This window comes from Bos grunniens, chromosome 25, assembly GCF_055505025.1.
Source record: "Bos grunniens cultivar Pamir isolate PY7600 chromosome 25, Bosgru_T2T1.0, whole genome shotgun sequence".
NCBI classification, from domain to species: domain Eukaryota; kingdom Metazoa; phylum Chordata; class Mammalia; order Artiodactyla; family Bovidae; genus Bos; species Bos grunniens.
In genome coordinates, this window is record NC_141189.1 from 21748290 (window position 1) to 21763364 (window position 15075).

General features: G+C 51.8%; 1 protein-coding gene across 5 annotated transcripts in view; it reads right to left on the reverse strand.

The window, feature by feature from the left end:
• Window positions 1–15075, reverse strand: part of SCNN1B (sodium channel epithelial 1 subunit beta) — a 78682-nt gene that overhangs the window by 11622 nt on the left and 51985 nt on the right. For 4 of the 5 annotated variants that reach the window (XM_086375311.1, XM_086375310.1, XM_086375312.1 and 1 more), the window contains 5 exons: window positions 14722–14998; window positions 13520–13710; window positions 4012–4115; window positions 1610–1773; window positions 1206–1313 (listed from right to left, as the gene is read on the reverse strand). In XM_086375311.1, coding sequence (XP_086231437.1) covers window positions 1206–1313; window positions 1610–1773; window positions 4012–4115; window positions 13520–13710; window positions 14722–14998 — 844 coding nt within the window. The remainder of the gene's footprint in view (window positions 1–1205; window positions 1314–1609; window positions 1774–4011; window positions 4116–13519; window positions 13711–14721; window positions 14999–15075) is intronic. The other variant, XM_086375314.1, reaches the window with a different exon arrangement.

Consider the following 15075-nt stretch of genomic DNA (forward strand, 5'->3'; position numbering starts at 1 on the left):
GAGTGCCTGACCAGGGCCTGGGACTTTGCCAAGGTCTCTGTCCAGACTGGTGATGGCACTGCACAAAACGAGATCTGGGGTTTCTCTGGAATGGGGTTTCCAGGGCTGGGGACTGATGCCTTTGTGGCCTCCTTCTCTGTGCTCCCACCGCCCCCACCCCCGGCTGCCTTGTCTGTCCATCTGTCCCTCCAGAGGCTTAAAGACTCCTCAAGTTCTCCATCGCAGGCAGAAGCCCCCCGCCAGACAGGAGGGTTGGAGTGAGCAGTACATGGGGTCAGCTGGACAGAGTGGGCAGGGGGGATGGTGGATTCCCGTGTCTAGGACGAAAGGGAAAACTACACCCTGCTCGGGGCTCTCAGACACGGAGCTGGACACTGGGCTGCCCCCCAGCCATCCTGTGTCCTCATCCACCTAGGCAGACTGGACTGGGAGAGAAAGTGTCACTGTGAGCGGTCACTTTGGTCATCTTTGCAAAGAGTCAGTCTGTCCTGTCCTCTGGGGCCAGGTCTGAGGCCAAGCCTCGTGGCTGACCTTGGAGATCAGGATAAGAGGTAAGGAAGCCCCAGCTGCAACAAAGGGGATTAAGGCCAGATACAAAGAGGGACTTAGGAACACTGATGAGGCATTTGGACTAGGGTCTATAAGCCCCAATTTCCTCATTCTTAATAATAGCATCTACATCTTGGTATTGTTATGAGGATTAAATTATTTTATATATATATAATATATATGTAGAATATATATATATGTAAAAAAATTTATATATGTAATGCACATGCAACAGTGCCTGCCTAGCATGATAAGCCTGCTATTATTAGTATATTATAATAATAATGGTATAGTATAATAAATGCATATACAATAAATGCTGTTAATAGCATATTAATATATACTAACAATAATTAATAATTATTGTTAGAATATTATTGCCTCATATGGGTACTGAAAGGATCAAATGATTGTTTAATCCATGTAAATCCTTAATACACACAAGAGTTCTTTTTGGGAAACCCCAGAGCAAAACCCCAAGGCCACACCTGCCAAGCAAGGACAAGAAGTGGCCAGACCCGGGCCCTGGTAAGAACCAGGACTAGACTGGTTCCCTAGCCTCCAGTGAACCTTGTGGTCCCAAAGATCCAGCAGAGCCAGCCTTGCTGGGACCAGCTTTCCCAGACACCTCAGGCCTCAAGCCACCATCGTCCCACCTGGATGGAGTAGGTCGTGTTGTAGTTGCTGTAGAGGTTTTGGATGGGGACGTCAGAGCCGTTCTTGGTGCACTGGCTATAGGGCTCGCCCTTGCGTTGCAGCTTGTCCTGTGTAAGAGGTAGTTTGTGGGGACCCCTGGTCACCCCTAGGAACCCCCCTCTGTTCCTCCCTCCCATCCAGCAAGTGGGCCTAGGGGATGCTCAGAGGGGCTGGAGGGCTGACGCCCCAGCAGGTGCCAGGGGTGGGGGGCACTCATCTTCCCCCAAGCGTGGGGCCCGCTGGGGTTCCAGGCAGAAGGTGAGGCAGGAGTGAATGGTGGGGAGGTCCAGGGCTTGGGGAGGCCCGGAGCTGCTCCTCTCAGGCCCCGGGAGGTTGGCACTGGGCAGACAGCCTGCAGGCATACCACGAGCACCCCGATGGATGTCTCCATCCCTGCCATGGCATAGATGCCCTCTTCCTTGATGAAGGGGTATGACCTCTGCTCGTGAAGCATCAGCCGGGCGCCAGCCGTAGACGTGAGGAAGGGGACGTAGTCTTCCTGGCCCATGTCCAGGATCAGTTTTAGGCCTGAGGGGAAGATGGGGCGGAGGGCAGCCTGAGCTGGCTCCCCAAGGCTGAGTGCAGACCCACCACCCACTGGTCCCAGCCCCCGCCAGCCAGGGAAGGCCAGGGTCTATGCAGGAAGCTGGCTCCACTTTACGAAAACCCGGACTTCTTGCCTTTTCTGAGGCCCACTTCCTAGTCTGAGCCAGCACGGTCTCCACTCTGGGCTCTGCCTGCCCCATCTCTACTCCACGGCCTCTTCCACACGGCAGGTAGATCCAAGGCTGCAGCCCAGGCAGCCTCGCCTCTCGTCTCCAGGGTCCTCTCAGCTGCCATGCTCCTTCTTACTGCTGGGCCTTCGTCAGGCTGTCTTCTCTTTGGAATGCTGTCTCCAGCCTCACCTTGCACCTAGAAACTCCTACTCTTCCTTCAGGGCTCAGTCCAAGTATCACTTCCTCCAGAAGCCTTCCCTGACTGTCTAGACTGGGTCTCGGGATCTCTGTCATACTCTCTCCTTGTCCTGGAACTCGCCTTCCAAGTACCTGTCTCACTTTTGAAATTTTTCTTTTATTATTTGTCTTCCTTCCCTACTCCACTGTTCTCTTCTTGAAGGTGGAGACCAGACTCAGTATTTTATGAATCATGGCAGGGGGTGCTTCCCAGATGGTGCCAGTGGTAAAGAACCCATTTGCCAATGCAGGAGATGCAAGAGATGTGGGTTTGATCCCTGTGTTTGGAAGATCCCCAGGTGAAGGAAATGGCAACCCACTCCAGTATTCTTACCTGGAAGTTTCCATGGACAGGGGAGTCTGGCAAGCTACTGTTCATGGGGTCACAAAAAGAGTTGGATACGACTGAGACAGGCAAGAAGAAAGGACTGGGCAGGACAAGAAGCCTAGCATTTATTGAGCATTTGCTGCATACTGAGTGCTGGGCTCAGGGCTTTATTTACATGATCTCATTGAGGCTTATAAAAGGCATATGAGATAGGTACAATTATTGTCCCCATTTTACAGATGAGGAAACTGAGACCCAAAGAGAGTAAGGGACCTTGTCATAGGTCACTCAACGAGGAAGTGGAAGTTGATGGACTTCTACAGGCAGCTTTGATCTTAATCATCAGTCATCACTAGAGAGTGAGCTAGCTGGCATCTCTGTGATGCCCAGTATCCTCAGAGGCTCCGGGGTGGGTGAAGTGTTGGTAGCCCACCCACACCCCTCTAGACCAGCAGCTCTGACAGTTGCTGAATGACACCTGTCTTTTGATGGCTGGGGAGCTCAGAACCTAAGGGTAGGGAGGAAGGATTTGCTCCCCAAGGCCTGGCGCAGATGCTGAGTCCACCAGCTGCTCCCAAGACGAGCAGCTTCTGCCATCAACCACTTCCCTCTTCCTCACTTCTGTTTACTACTTCACCTTCTCTCTGTCTCTCATGAACTGCACAGAAACGAGGCTGACAGTAAGGGCTCTGCCCCAGGCTAACTGTGTGATCATGGGAAAGTTACTTAAAACGTCTCAGAACATCTGCATTTAGTGAGAGTTTGCTGCTGGCCAGGCTCAGGGGCAAGGCCAATTGCTCTGTGCTCAGAGGTCTACCTGCCTTAGGCCAGGATGATGTGATGGGGTCTGAACCATATGCTCTGCTCATTTGCTCTGCTCATTTGCTCATTGTGCAAGAGCAGAAACGAGAGCTTCAAGAAGTTCAGTCTCGGTTCAGCATCACCTGGGGGTAAATGGTGGGGCTGGGATTCCATCTGGTCACAGAAGCCTGTGCTCTCAGCCACTGCTTCCTTGCTTTGCTCATCAGCAGAAGGGGCGCACCAGTCACTCACTACCCAGGGATTTTTGCGCATTGGGTTGGGGAGCAGCTGAGAAGGCACCTGGCCCTGCCCCGAGGTACCCAGTAGATGCTGCTGCTCTGCATGCCGGCCTCTGGCTAAACTCGGTCCTGTCCCTCAACAGCTGATGGTGTGTATGCTTGGTGATCACTCAATCATGTCTGACTCTTTGCGACCCCATGGACTGTAGCCCACCAGGCTCCTCTGTCCATGGGATCTTCCAGGCAAGAATAGTAGAGTGAGTTGCCATTTCCTACTCCAGGGGATCTTCCCGACCCAGGGATTGCACCCGCAAGCCTCCTAAATCTCCTGCACTGGGCAGGTGGATTCTTTACCACTGCACCATCTGGCTGATGGCCATTTGGTCTTTCATCCTCACATGATAGGATTTAAAACCTCATGGCTCTGGCTCCAGGACAGACTTACCGAACTCAGTTCCCGGGTTGGCTGAAGGGAGGGCCTTCTCCGTCATGCCCCAGTTGAAGATGTAACAGTTGCCATAATCAGGGTGGAAGATGGGTGTGAAGTTCCTGAAAGAAACACCATCAGCTGGAGGCCAGGGCCCATCCCCATCCCAGCTGATGTCACCCCCACTGCCACCCCCCGGGTGCGTGACAGCAGGGAGCTGGTAGATTACTGCTCAGAGAGGCTCAGGAATGGAGAAGTGAGCGACAGGTCATTCTGTCCATTCCCCTGCAGCCATGCACCCACCAGAGAGGAGATCCCCAGACTCTATTGGGAAAGAGAGTGTTCTTTGGGGTAGGAGCCAGGCTCTCTGGCTTAGTCATGAAGTATGAAGAAGTTGCTTTTCATTTCTTTCTTTTTTTTTTTTTTTTTGAGGTTAATTTGTGCTTTTATTTGCCAGTGTAATTTAACTACAGTGGCCTGTGAACTTTTTTGATCTAAAAATACAATTTTACATCACAATCCTACAAACATATACACATACATAAGATGTATACATATATAAAAGTGAAACAAAAGTTTTGTCAAAACCATCTGCCCTGAGGGTTATTTATTTATTTTGAGACCCAAAAAAGAAGCTTCTTTGATGTTTTCAGCTGTCTCGTCTACAGGGTCTTGTAAGCCATGTGGTCATTTAAATGGTGACCCCCCGAAAAGAGGTGTCCACAGCCTAACCCCAGGGACCTGTGAAAGTGACCTTATTTGGAGAAGGGATCTTCGCAGGCACAGTTAAGGATTTTGAGGTGAGATTAACCGGTTTTATCACGTGGGTCCTAAATCCACCCACAAGTGTCCTTAAAGAGTCGGCAGAGGAGTCACAGAGGAGAAGGTCACATGAAGACAGAGGCGGGGACTGAGAGGTACAAAGACAGAAGTCAGGAGCGCTGGAGCACATCCCCCCCATTGGAAGATGGATGCTTAACCACTGGACCACCAGGGGAGTCCCCATAAGAACTGCTAAAACACCGCTATTACCAGGTTAAACATAACTGATAAAAATTCCTTAGTATTATTATACATTCAATTTATATTGTCTCGTAGAGGTCAATTTTGGTTTTACAATTTATTGGTTTAAATTAAGATACAAACGACATTGACATGTGATTGGTTGATATGCCTTTTAAATCTCCTTTAATCTATGGCTTCCTTCAACTGACTTTTTTTGTTGTAAAATAGCTGTTAAGTTCTGGTTTCATCAAGCTAATAACTGAAGAGCGACTGATACAATTAGAGGGTCATCATTTTGTTCCCCTGATTTGGGGGCTTTGGGGCAAAATGCACAGGGGTGACCAATGCTGTGTGTCCCGATGGAAGGGCACAGGCTGCCCAGAAAGTGGCCTCGCCAACAAACAAAACAACAACCACAACACCCAGCTGTGAACAGGATCAAACATCTGTCTCTAACTACCATTTACAGCAAATACTGGAGACAGAGGAACAAGTTCAAAGATACCGCAAAAAGTCAATCTGCAAAATCCAGACTCCAGAAAATAAACAACCCAGTGTTTTCAACAAAAAAATTATGAGACAGGGAAAGGGAGGTAACCTTCAGATTGAAAGCAACTTCAAAGACTTGGTTCTATTCCCAACCTGTGGACTTTAATTGGATCCTCATTCAAACAGGCCAACAAAAAAGTCTGACACTGACAAGACTGAACACCACTGGGTAGATGATAGTAATGAGGAATCACCAATCGTTTCCTTTTTAAGGTGGCGAAACGGGATTGCGCTTCTGTCAAAAGTCTTTCTCTTTGAAGATACATTCTACACACCATATAGATGAAAAGGATGTGAGGTCTTGGATTTGCTTTAATGACAGGATGAGAGTCACACTTATTGGATCTGGGTGGTGGGTCCTCACACCCACCACCCAGGTGTGAGTTCCTCACACCCTGTTCTATGTGTATGCTCTCAAGTCCCCACGTGTGCCAAGTCACTTCAGTTGTGTTCGACTCTGTGCCACCCCATGGACTGCAGCCTGCCAGGCTCCTCTGTCCTTGGGATTGTCCAGGCAAGAATACTGGAGTGGGTTGCCATTCCCTTCTCCAGGGGATCTTCCCAACCCAGGGACTGGGATGGAACCCACGTCTCTTAAGTCTCCTACATTGGCAGGTGGGTTCTTTACCACTAGCACCCCCTGGGAAGCCCAATTTCAAGTCTCCATAGAAAACAGCATTTAAGGGGACTTCCCTCGTGGTCCAGTGGTTAAGACTCCACACTCCCAATGCAGGGAGCCGGGGTTCAAACCCTGGTCAAGGACCTAGATCCCACATGATGCAACTGAGAGTCTGCATGCCGAAATGAAGAGATCCTGCATCCCGAGACTAAGGGTCCCACAAGCAGCAACAAAGATCTAAGATCCTGAGTGCCTCAAATTAAGACCCATGGAGCTAAATAAATAAATATATTTTAAAAAATGGAACTAGCATTTAAAATGTCTTTGGATGTTTTTATATGGTTTTCTGTTATTTTATTAAAAACAGGAGGGAATGGGGCTCGGTGCATCAGATACTGCAGAAACATACCTGAAACACACTTTCTAAGCTTTCTGTTCCACAGTATTTACTGAGCTAATTTCCCCAGGTCATGCTGAAGATTTCAGTGTATGTTCTTTCCTTTAATTCTTGCAATAACCCCATGAGGTCAGCAGGTATTTGTCCCCATGTTTGGATTAAGAAGCCATTTCCTGTCTCTTTGGTCTCACCCTCTGCGCCAGCCAAATCAGGTGGGTCCAGGGCAGGTGGTGAAATCCGATCCAGGAGCTGACTCTGTCTGACATGCACGTGAGAGGCTTCCGCAGCCTCTGAGCTGAGGTGTCCTCCACCACGAAAGACAAACTGCATTTCTCACCCAACGCTTACTGAGTCACACACTGGGCTCAGGACACGGAGGCCAGCAAGACAGTCCTGCGCTTGAAGCTCATGGTGTAAGAGAGACCACAGAGTGGGGTCATGGCAATTCTCTTTCCTGCCCACCTCCTGCACCTCTAAGGCTCCCACCCTGGTCCAGGGCCGCCAGCTCCCCGCAACCCCGATTCCTGCAGGAGCCTCTGCCTCCACTCTTGCTGCCTTACAACCTTCCTCCTTCACAGTGGTCAGGGCAACTGTTTAAACTGTGAATCATGGGCTTCCCTGTGGTTCAGTGGTCAGGACTCTGCCTTCCGATGGAAGGGGTGTGGGTTCTATCCCTGGTTGAGCTAAGATCCCACATGCCTTGCAGCCAAAAAAAGCAATACTGTAACAAATTCAATAAAACTTAAAAAATAGTCCACATCCAAAAAAAAAAAAAAAATTGCGAATCAGCCCATAGCATGCCCCCATTAGAACCTTCTAGAAGCTCCTTGCTGCTCTCAGAATAAAATGCAAATGCCCCACTTGGCTTCCTCCCACTTGTTCATTATACTCCAGAGACACTCCATGTTGTCTTCAAATTCAAGGCCCACTGCTCCTTGTGCCTGGAATATTCTCTGAGCAGATCTTCAAGTGTCTCGTTTCTCCTCCTCCTTTAGGTTTCATCTGCTCGGAGACGTCCCCTGACCTCCCTATGCAAAGTCACCTCCCAGTCACTTGACCATTTCCACCTGCTTATTTCCCTCATGGCTCAGTGGTAAAGAATCCACCTGCCAATGCAGGAGATGTGGGTTGGGAAGATCCCTTGGAGAAGGAAATGGCAACCCACTCCAGTATTCTTGCCTGGGAAATCCCATGGACAGAGGAGTCTGGCAGGCTACAGTCCATGGGGTCGCAAAGAGTCGGACACAACTTAGCAACTCAACAACAACAACAACATTCCCATGCTGGCATGCATCAGAAGCCGAACTCATTTTCTTGACTTAATTGCTTATCAGCGGCCTCTTGCTTTGGAAAATAATCCCAGGGAGGACAGCTGTCTGTCTGGAGGGAGAAAGAACCAAGGGCTCAGGCTCGGGAGCCAGCCTGCCTGAATTTGAATTCTGGCTCTGCCAGTTACTCACTGGTGAGCTTGGGGGAAGTCACTTCACCTCTCTGTGTTTCTCCCCCCATAACACTGGGGTAACAACAAAACCCACCCAAAAGGACTAAGGTGAGGGTTGGAAGCTGAGCACACTGAACCACTGAACAAATTCACCCCCGATCCTCAGAGACTGGCACTCGGTAGACAGACACTCAGTAAATATTTGTTGGATAAATTATAATATGTGATAAGAGTAGCAACAGAGATAAGCCTGGAAGAGTGGACGTGGGGGTGGGGAGTGGGTCAGGCAGGGGAGGGTTCCTGAAGGAGATGAGCCCTGAATTGAGACTTGAAGGATGAGTAAGAGGTAGCCGAGCTTTGCAGGTATGGGGTAGATGAAGGGCACCCCAGGCTGGGGGTGGGAGTGAGGGTGGGGTCCAGAGGGAAAAAACCACTCTGGGCGGGCACCGTGGAGTCTCTCTCCCAGGTGGGATCAGGGCTGCGGCCACAAGGGAGGAAATGAGCAGGGAAAACCAGTTGCAGCCGGGCGCCGGGTCTGGAAGGAGAGACCCCGCCCCTGGGACATGGGCACTCGATGTTCCCAAGGAGCTGCCTCGGACACCTACCGCCCAGGAGCGGGAGGTGGCTCTGGGCGCGGCCAGATCCCCTCCTGTCCCAGGTTGCACTCTGAGGCTTGCCAACTATTTGCTTGTTGATAAATGTTCTTTACCTGAAGAGGCTGCTCCCAGCACTGGCCGAGTCTGGCTCCAGAGCTAAGCGTTTCCCTCCCCAAACCTTCCCTGGAACAGAGATGAGGCATAAAGGCAGAGACCAGCAAGCTTCCTGCAAAGACTGGGAGATGGAGCATCCTAGCTGGGAGCCGTACAACGACAGTGGCACTGGGTAGTACGGTTTAGGGAAGGGAGAAACCGGAGGACCAACCCTTGAAGCAACAACAACACATGTGTGCCTGAAAAAGTGAACGTGAAAGTCGCTCAGTCGTGTCCGACTCTGCGATCCCATGGACCATACAGACCATAGAATTCTCCAGGCCAGAATACTGGAGTGGGTAGCTTATCCCTTCTCCAGGGGATCTTCCTGACCCAGGGATCAAACTGAGGTCTCCCTCATTGCGGGCAGATTCTTTACCAGCTGAGTCACCAGGGCAGCCCAAGAATACTGGAGTGGGTAACCGATCCCTTCTCCAGGGGATCTTCCTGACCCAGGAATCGAACCGGGGGCTCTTGCATTGCAGGCGGATTCTTTACCAACTGAGCAATCAGGGAAGCCATATGTGCCTAGAGCTTGGTTTCTAAATCCCATTCTCCAATAAAAGGACTGGAGCTTCTCAGAGAAATGGCTGATTCTAGGACTGGGGCATCTTTTAGTGCCAGAAAGCAAGGAAGTACTAAAACAATAAATAAATGGATGAGGACACGTCGAAGGGACACAGGAGCCAACTGAAGGAGCTCTCAGTGGCCAACACTAGAAAATTTTGAGTAATAAAATAAATAGTGTGGTATTGGATTACAACCCAAATATACAAGAGTCTATACTAGTATAAATAAATGATTGAATAAATAAACAAAAGCAGAAGACATTCCGTACAGAAGAATTCCGAATAGTGTCTGTTCCCCTCTCCAGGTGAAGTGGAGTTTAATCTCTCTTCTCGTGCTGCTTCCCCCACCCCACCCCATAGAGTACAGGCTGAACTTAGAGCTCATGATACAGAGCACGGCGGAGAAGCCCAACACACCCCACCTTAACCAAGGGAGGAGGGTCAACATCACGGGTGGTTCTGAGTGGCTAACATGTACCCCCTGATAGGATGTGACAAGGAAGCCCTCCACCTCTGTGGTCTTCTTCCCCCAAATCCATCTTATCTGTATAAACCCCAACAGCTTGCTATAAAACAGCTGACCAGGACCCCGAAATGGTCACAGTCATCCAGAACAAGGAAATCTGAGAAAGTGTCACAGTCGGAAGGGACGAAGGAGACATGACAACCGACAGCAATGTGGTCTCTTGGATGGAAGCCTGAGCAGGAAAAGATCATCAGGAAAAACCAACAAATCCGAATAAAGTGTTAGGTTTGTTTACTAGTGATGTGGCCAGGTTGGCTTCTTACTTTTGATAGATTACATGATGACTAAGATGTTATGGATAGGGGAAGCTGGGTGAGGAGTACCAGGGAACTCTGTGTACTCTCTTTGAAACTTTTCTATAAATCTAAAACTACTCCACAATAAAAAGTTAATCTTTAAATTGCTCCTATAATTCTTAGCACGTGCTAAGTACTGTTCTAAACAGTTTATCTATGTAAACTCACTTAATCCCCATGATAGCCTTGTGAGGTCATTTCACCATCCCTATTTTCCAGATGAGAAAACTGAGACCCAGAGAAGCTAAGCAGTATGCCCCCAAACAGAAAAGTTGAAAGTATTAGTCGCTCAGTCCTGTCTGACTCTTTGCAACCCCATGGACGGTATGTAGCCCACCAGGCTCCTCTGTCCATGAGATTCTCCAGGCAAAAATACTGGAGTGAGTAGCCATTCCCTTCTCCAGGGGATTGTCCCAACCCAGGAATCAAACCCGGGTCTCCTGCATTGCAGGTGAGTTCTTTACCATCTGAGCCACCAGGAAAGCCCAGCTGGTATTCAAACCCAGGCGGCTTGGTGTCAGGGTCCAAACGTGGCTCATACTTTCCTAAAACTGCAGTGGCTGCACCTTCAGCATTCACTAATACGAGGTGGAGAGGATGGAGACCAGGACAGAGTAAGGGAGCCAAAGTGTCTGGGGCCCAACACTGGGAGGGCAGAGAGAGGCACGTGTCCTCTGGCGCTGAGTCTGAGGCTGATTCAGGAAGATGGGCAACTAGTAGGCTGTGGGACTGACAAGCAGCACGGAGATGGGTGGACCAGGGTCTCCATGCCAAGGAACCGCCGAGGGCTGAAGAAACGAGCTTGGGAGGAAGGAAGGAAGACGATCTCGATTTCTGATGAGGCGATGAAGTGACGCCAGGTGGGCCTGGCTCAGACTGCCACCTCGGCTACTCACCCGGTGTGTGACCTCAGAGATGTTGCTTAACCTCTCTGCGCAGTGCTGTATCACATAAAACAAGGGCTGGTTGCCAGAGTTAGCCTGACTGATTTTATACATGTGAAGTGCTAAGAATAGTGCCTGGACAGAAGAAGGGTGCAATGAGCGTTGGCATCATTACTGAAGAATGAGTGCCTTGTGAAATGCGGGTTTAATGAGAGTAATACTGAGTTCATCACTACTGTCAGCCTGTCACGTACATTAACTCACTTAATATTCCAAAGAACCCAGTGGAGTAGGCACAGGCTTTCCAGGGGGCTCAGTGGTAAGGCACCTGCCCGCCAATGTAGGAGACATAAGAGACATGGGTTTGATCCCTGGGTCGGGAAGATCCCCTGGAGGAGGAAATGGCACCCACTCCAGTATTCTTTCCTGGGAAATCCCAAGGACAGAGGAGCCTGGTGGGCTACAGTCCATGGGGTCGCAAAGAGTCAGACATGCCTGAGCTCGCACGCACGTGCACACAGAGTAAGCACTGTTGTTGCCTATTGTATGCAGGAGGAAAAAGGAGGCGTATCAAGGTTAAGACGCGTGCTTGAAGCCACACAGCTGGTAAGACAGAGCAAGGATTTGAACCCAATGGTCTAACTGCAGAGTCCAGCCTTGACCACCTCACTAGATTTATTCCCCAGTCACAGCCACACCACAGAGTTATGCGGCCAACACCTGGTGCTGCCTGCCCGCCAGCCATCTTCTCAGTCAGCTGACCCAAATAGGGCTGGCTCTGGAGGGCGCCATCTTAGCAACATGGAGACCATCCCCAGGCTGCCTCCAGCCCTGCCTCAGGCCAGGAAGTCGCTGCGGGCTCTGTTTAGGGACCGTGCTGTGTGCAGAACACACATCTTCAAGCCCTGGGATCCCACTAAGAGATGCTTACACAAAGTGCCAAGAACCGGGCAGCAGGTCCCAGTGGATCCTAACAGATCCCACTTTTTCAACTCACTCGCACTTCAGGGCATATTCTGACTGAGCAGATAAGCCATATGTTTTAAATTACCATATTACATCTCTCTCTTTCAGCTGTGAGGATAAAGATGAATTTATAGGCACAGACCGCGTTTACTGGTACCCACAACCTTAAGGCGGGCTGCCAGGAGTGGTGGGGCAGGTAGGCTCTGAAGCAAGTCTCCCCAGAGAGAGGGGTTGGAACCCAGCCTGCAACCAGCCAGCGAGGACGCGTGCCGTCGGTGGGGGGCCAGCACGCAGCTCTCCCACCTGTAGGTCCCTCCTCCTCTGATTCTCACAAACACCTAGGCGGGCAGCTCTGCCTGCTCAGGGCGCCTTGACTCCTTGACACGACCTACACCTGCCCTGTGCCTGTGCTTTCTGGGCGACAGAACCAGCAGATTCTTGACGGAGGTTCCCGAGGGCTCATGAGCTGACTGACGCGGGCTGAGGCCACAGTCCCCAGGAGTTTGAAACCAGTAGCCTGCCACTCGTCTAAAACGGCAAGATTCGGCAAAAAGTCCCTGTCTCCAGAGACCTGAAGTGTGGGAATCTGAAGCTCCAGACCAGGAGGATGCTAGCGCCTCAGGGAAATGGGACCGGCCAAAGCCCAGGGCCAGACTCGGGGCGGCGGGGGGGCGCCCGCCACACCAGGAGGTCTGCCATGAGGCCAGGAGGGGGCACTGGGGCCTCAGCAGCTCGCCTGCCTGTGCCCAGCCTCCCTTCCCAAGTGACCCGCCCATCGAATCTGTCCGAGAGTTGGGGACAGAGCTGGGTGCTCAGTCCCAGGGTCTGAATGGTCAAAAGCTGGAGGTGGTGGTGCAGGGAAGGAGGTGGAGATCTGTGGACCAAGTGTAAGAGGACCCAGGCTTTCGGAGTTAATGCTGCCCTCATCCTGCCATCTTCTCAACCCTGGGGTTGTTTGGGAAAAGGGTGTTTATGACAAAGGCTTCTAGGGCTCTGTTCTAAGTGCTGACATGAGCCGATTCATTTACTCTACATGAGACACAGATATGGTTATTGTTCCATCTTAGGGATGAGAAAACAGGGCAGTAGATGCTGGGTATTGGAGGCTAACAGCTCATGGCTGCCCCTTCTCCCGCCTCCTTGCCTGGGAAGTTAGGAGACCCCCAGCCCATGCTCCCGGGGGTGGCACCACCCAGGGAGTGACTGATGGGGCCATGTGCAAGGGGCCGCCCCCCTGCTTAAGGGAGTACAGCTCTGCAGGGCAGTTTACAGGGATGACGCTTGGGTTAGACGCCACCTGAGGCCACATCCTCCCTTAGCGCCGTCCTCTTTCCCTACAGACTTTCCCTAAAGTGATGCCCTCAGGACATGATGGGGCCGTCAACGCATCCTCTTCTCAAACTCCCTCTAAGAAGCCAAAGACAGCAGGGTACAGACAATTGGGGTAACCGGCTAAGTGGCCGAGCTGGGGTGTGGACCCAGGATGTGGATGGACCCCGGCCTCGGGGAGCCCACTGGCTCTCACCTGTAGTTGCAGGGCTCTGCCCCGAACAGGCAGGCCAGGATCAGCCGCTCGGCAGGGTAGCCCATGGCCACCAGCTCCTGGTTTGGAACCTGTGCAAAGATGTTGGTGGCCTGCAGGGTGTACCACTCCGTCACGGCCTGGGTGGCGCTGCTGAAGTTCCGGAAGGTACACGTGGTTCCATTGTGGCTGCACTGCGGGGGGTGGGGGGGGTGTCGAGAGGGGTTCCTGTGGGTGGGGGCTGCTCAGGGACCCCCCAACCCTGAAAGCCAGGGCAGCGAGGGTGCTGCCAGCTGCCCTTCCTCGGGTGGCACCTTGGTGCTGGGGTGGCCAGTGGCTGGCCGGTGGGCAGTGTGTTGGCACTCACAGTCACAAGGCTTGGGTTGCAGCAACAGCCACCCCCATATAACATTGCTCAGGCCTGAGCCAACCCACTTGCACACACATCCACACAGTCACGTCCACACAGACATCTTTCTGACACCTGCAGTCACACGATGTCCTGGCATCACAACTATATACACACGTGTCCACATGCCTCGAGTCACACAAGTGGCCCCACACTCATGCTCACATGGACACGTGAGCAGCAGACACACTTGACCCTCCGCTCCCCCAACTCCACTCCCAGCCCCGTCCCAGATATCCAGAGGCAGCCCCCTGGAGGCCGGGTGGACCATGAAGGACTCGAGACTTCAGGTTCTGCCCCCTCCTCTCTGATGGGGAAAGATCCTGACCACATATTGGGTACCAGGGCAGATCATCAGAATCACCAGGAAGCCTATTAACAACATAGATTCTTGGGTCTGGGCCCAAAACTGCCCTTTCAGATTCTCCAGGAGTCAGGCCCAGGGCTCTGTGCAGTTACAGAGCCACCAGGGATCCCAGGCACAGACAGGGAACCTTCTTCCCACCTGCAGGCTTGCAGCCATCCCAGCAGTCCAGTTATGCTTTGGCAATGACTGTACAGCATAGCTGTGGTTTTCCACCTGCCCAATACTTATGCCCCTGTCTTCTGATAATAAGACTTAATTCCTTCTTCAGGAAGCCACCCACCCCTTCCCCCTCGCTCAGTCCATGTAGTCTGATAGAGGCTCAGCTCTCCCCTAGCCAAGACCCAGATTTGTTAAGGAAAGAGACTCCCATAGGACTCACTGGAGAGGGCCCATTGTTTGAGCCGTGCCAGGGGAGGGGGCCCCACTTACTAGTCTCATGGCTACTTTGCACCTGTGGGCACTGCAGGGCCTTCCTGGTGCTGGGCTGTTGCTTGCTGAGCCATTGAAGTTGTCCTCAAACAGGTCCAGAACCACCGGGTGGTGGGGGTTCTGCTCGTTGATAAAGACCAGGGGCGTGTGGTGCCAGATGGACAGGTTCAGGGCCCTGGTGTCATTGACCTGGCTGAGCTCGGGACCCAGGATCCTCCCCAAGACTGCCTCCATCAGTTCGTCCAGGTCCTTCAGCAAATGCTGGACTTTGGAGTACCTGGGTGGGGGAGAGGGCCAGTCAAGGGGGCAAGGGGCAGCTGCAGAGCACAGCGGCCATAGTCCAGTCGCCTCCTA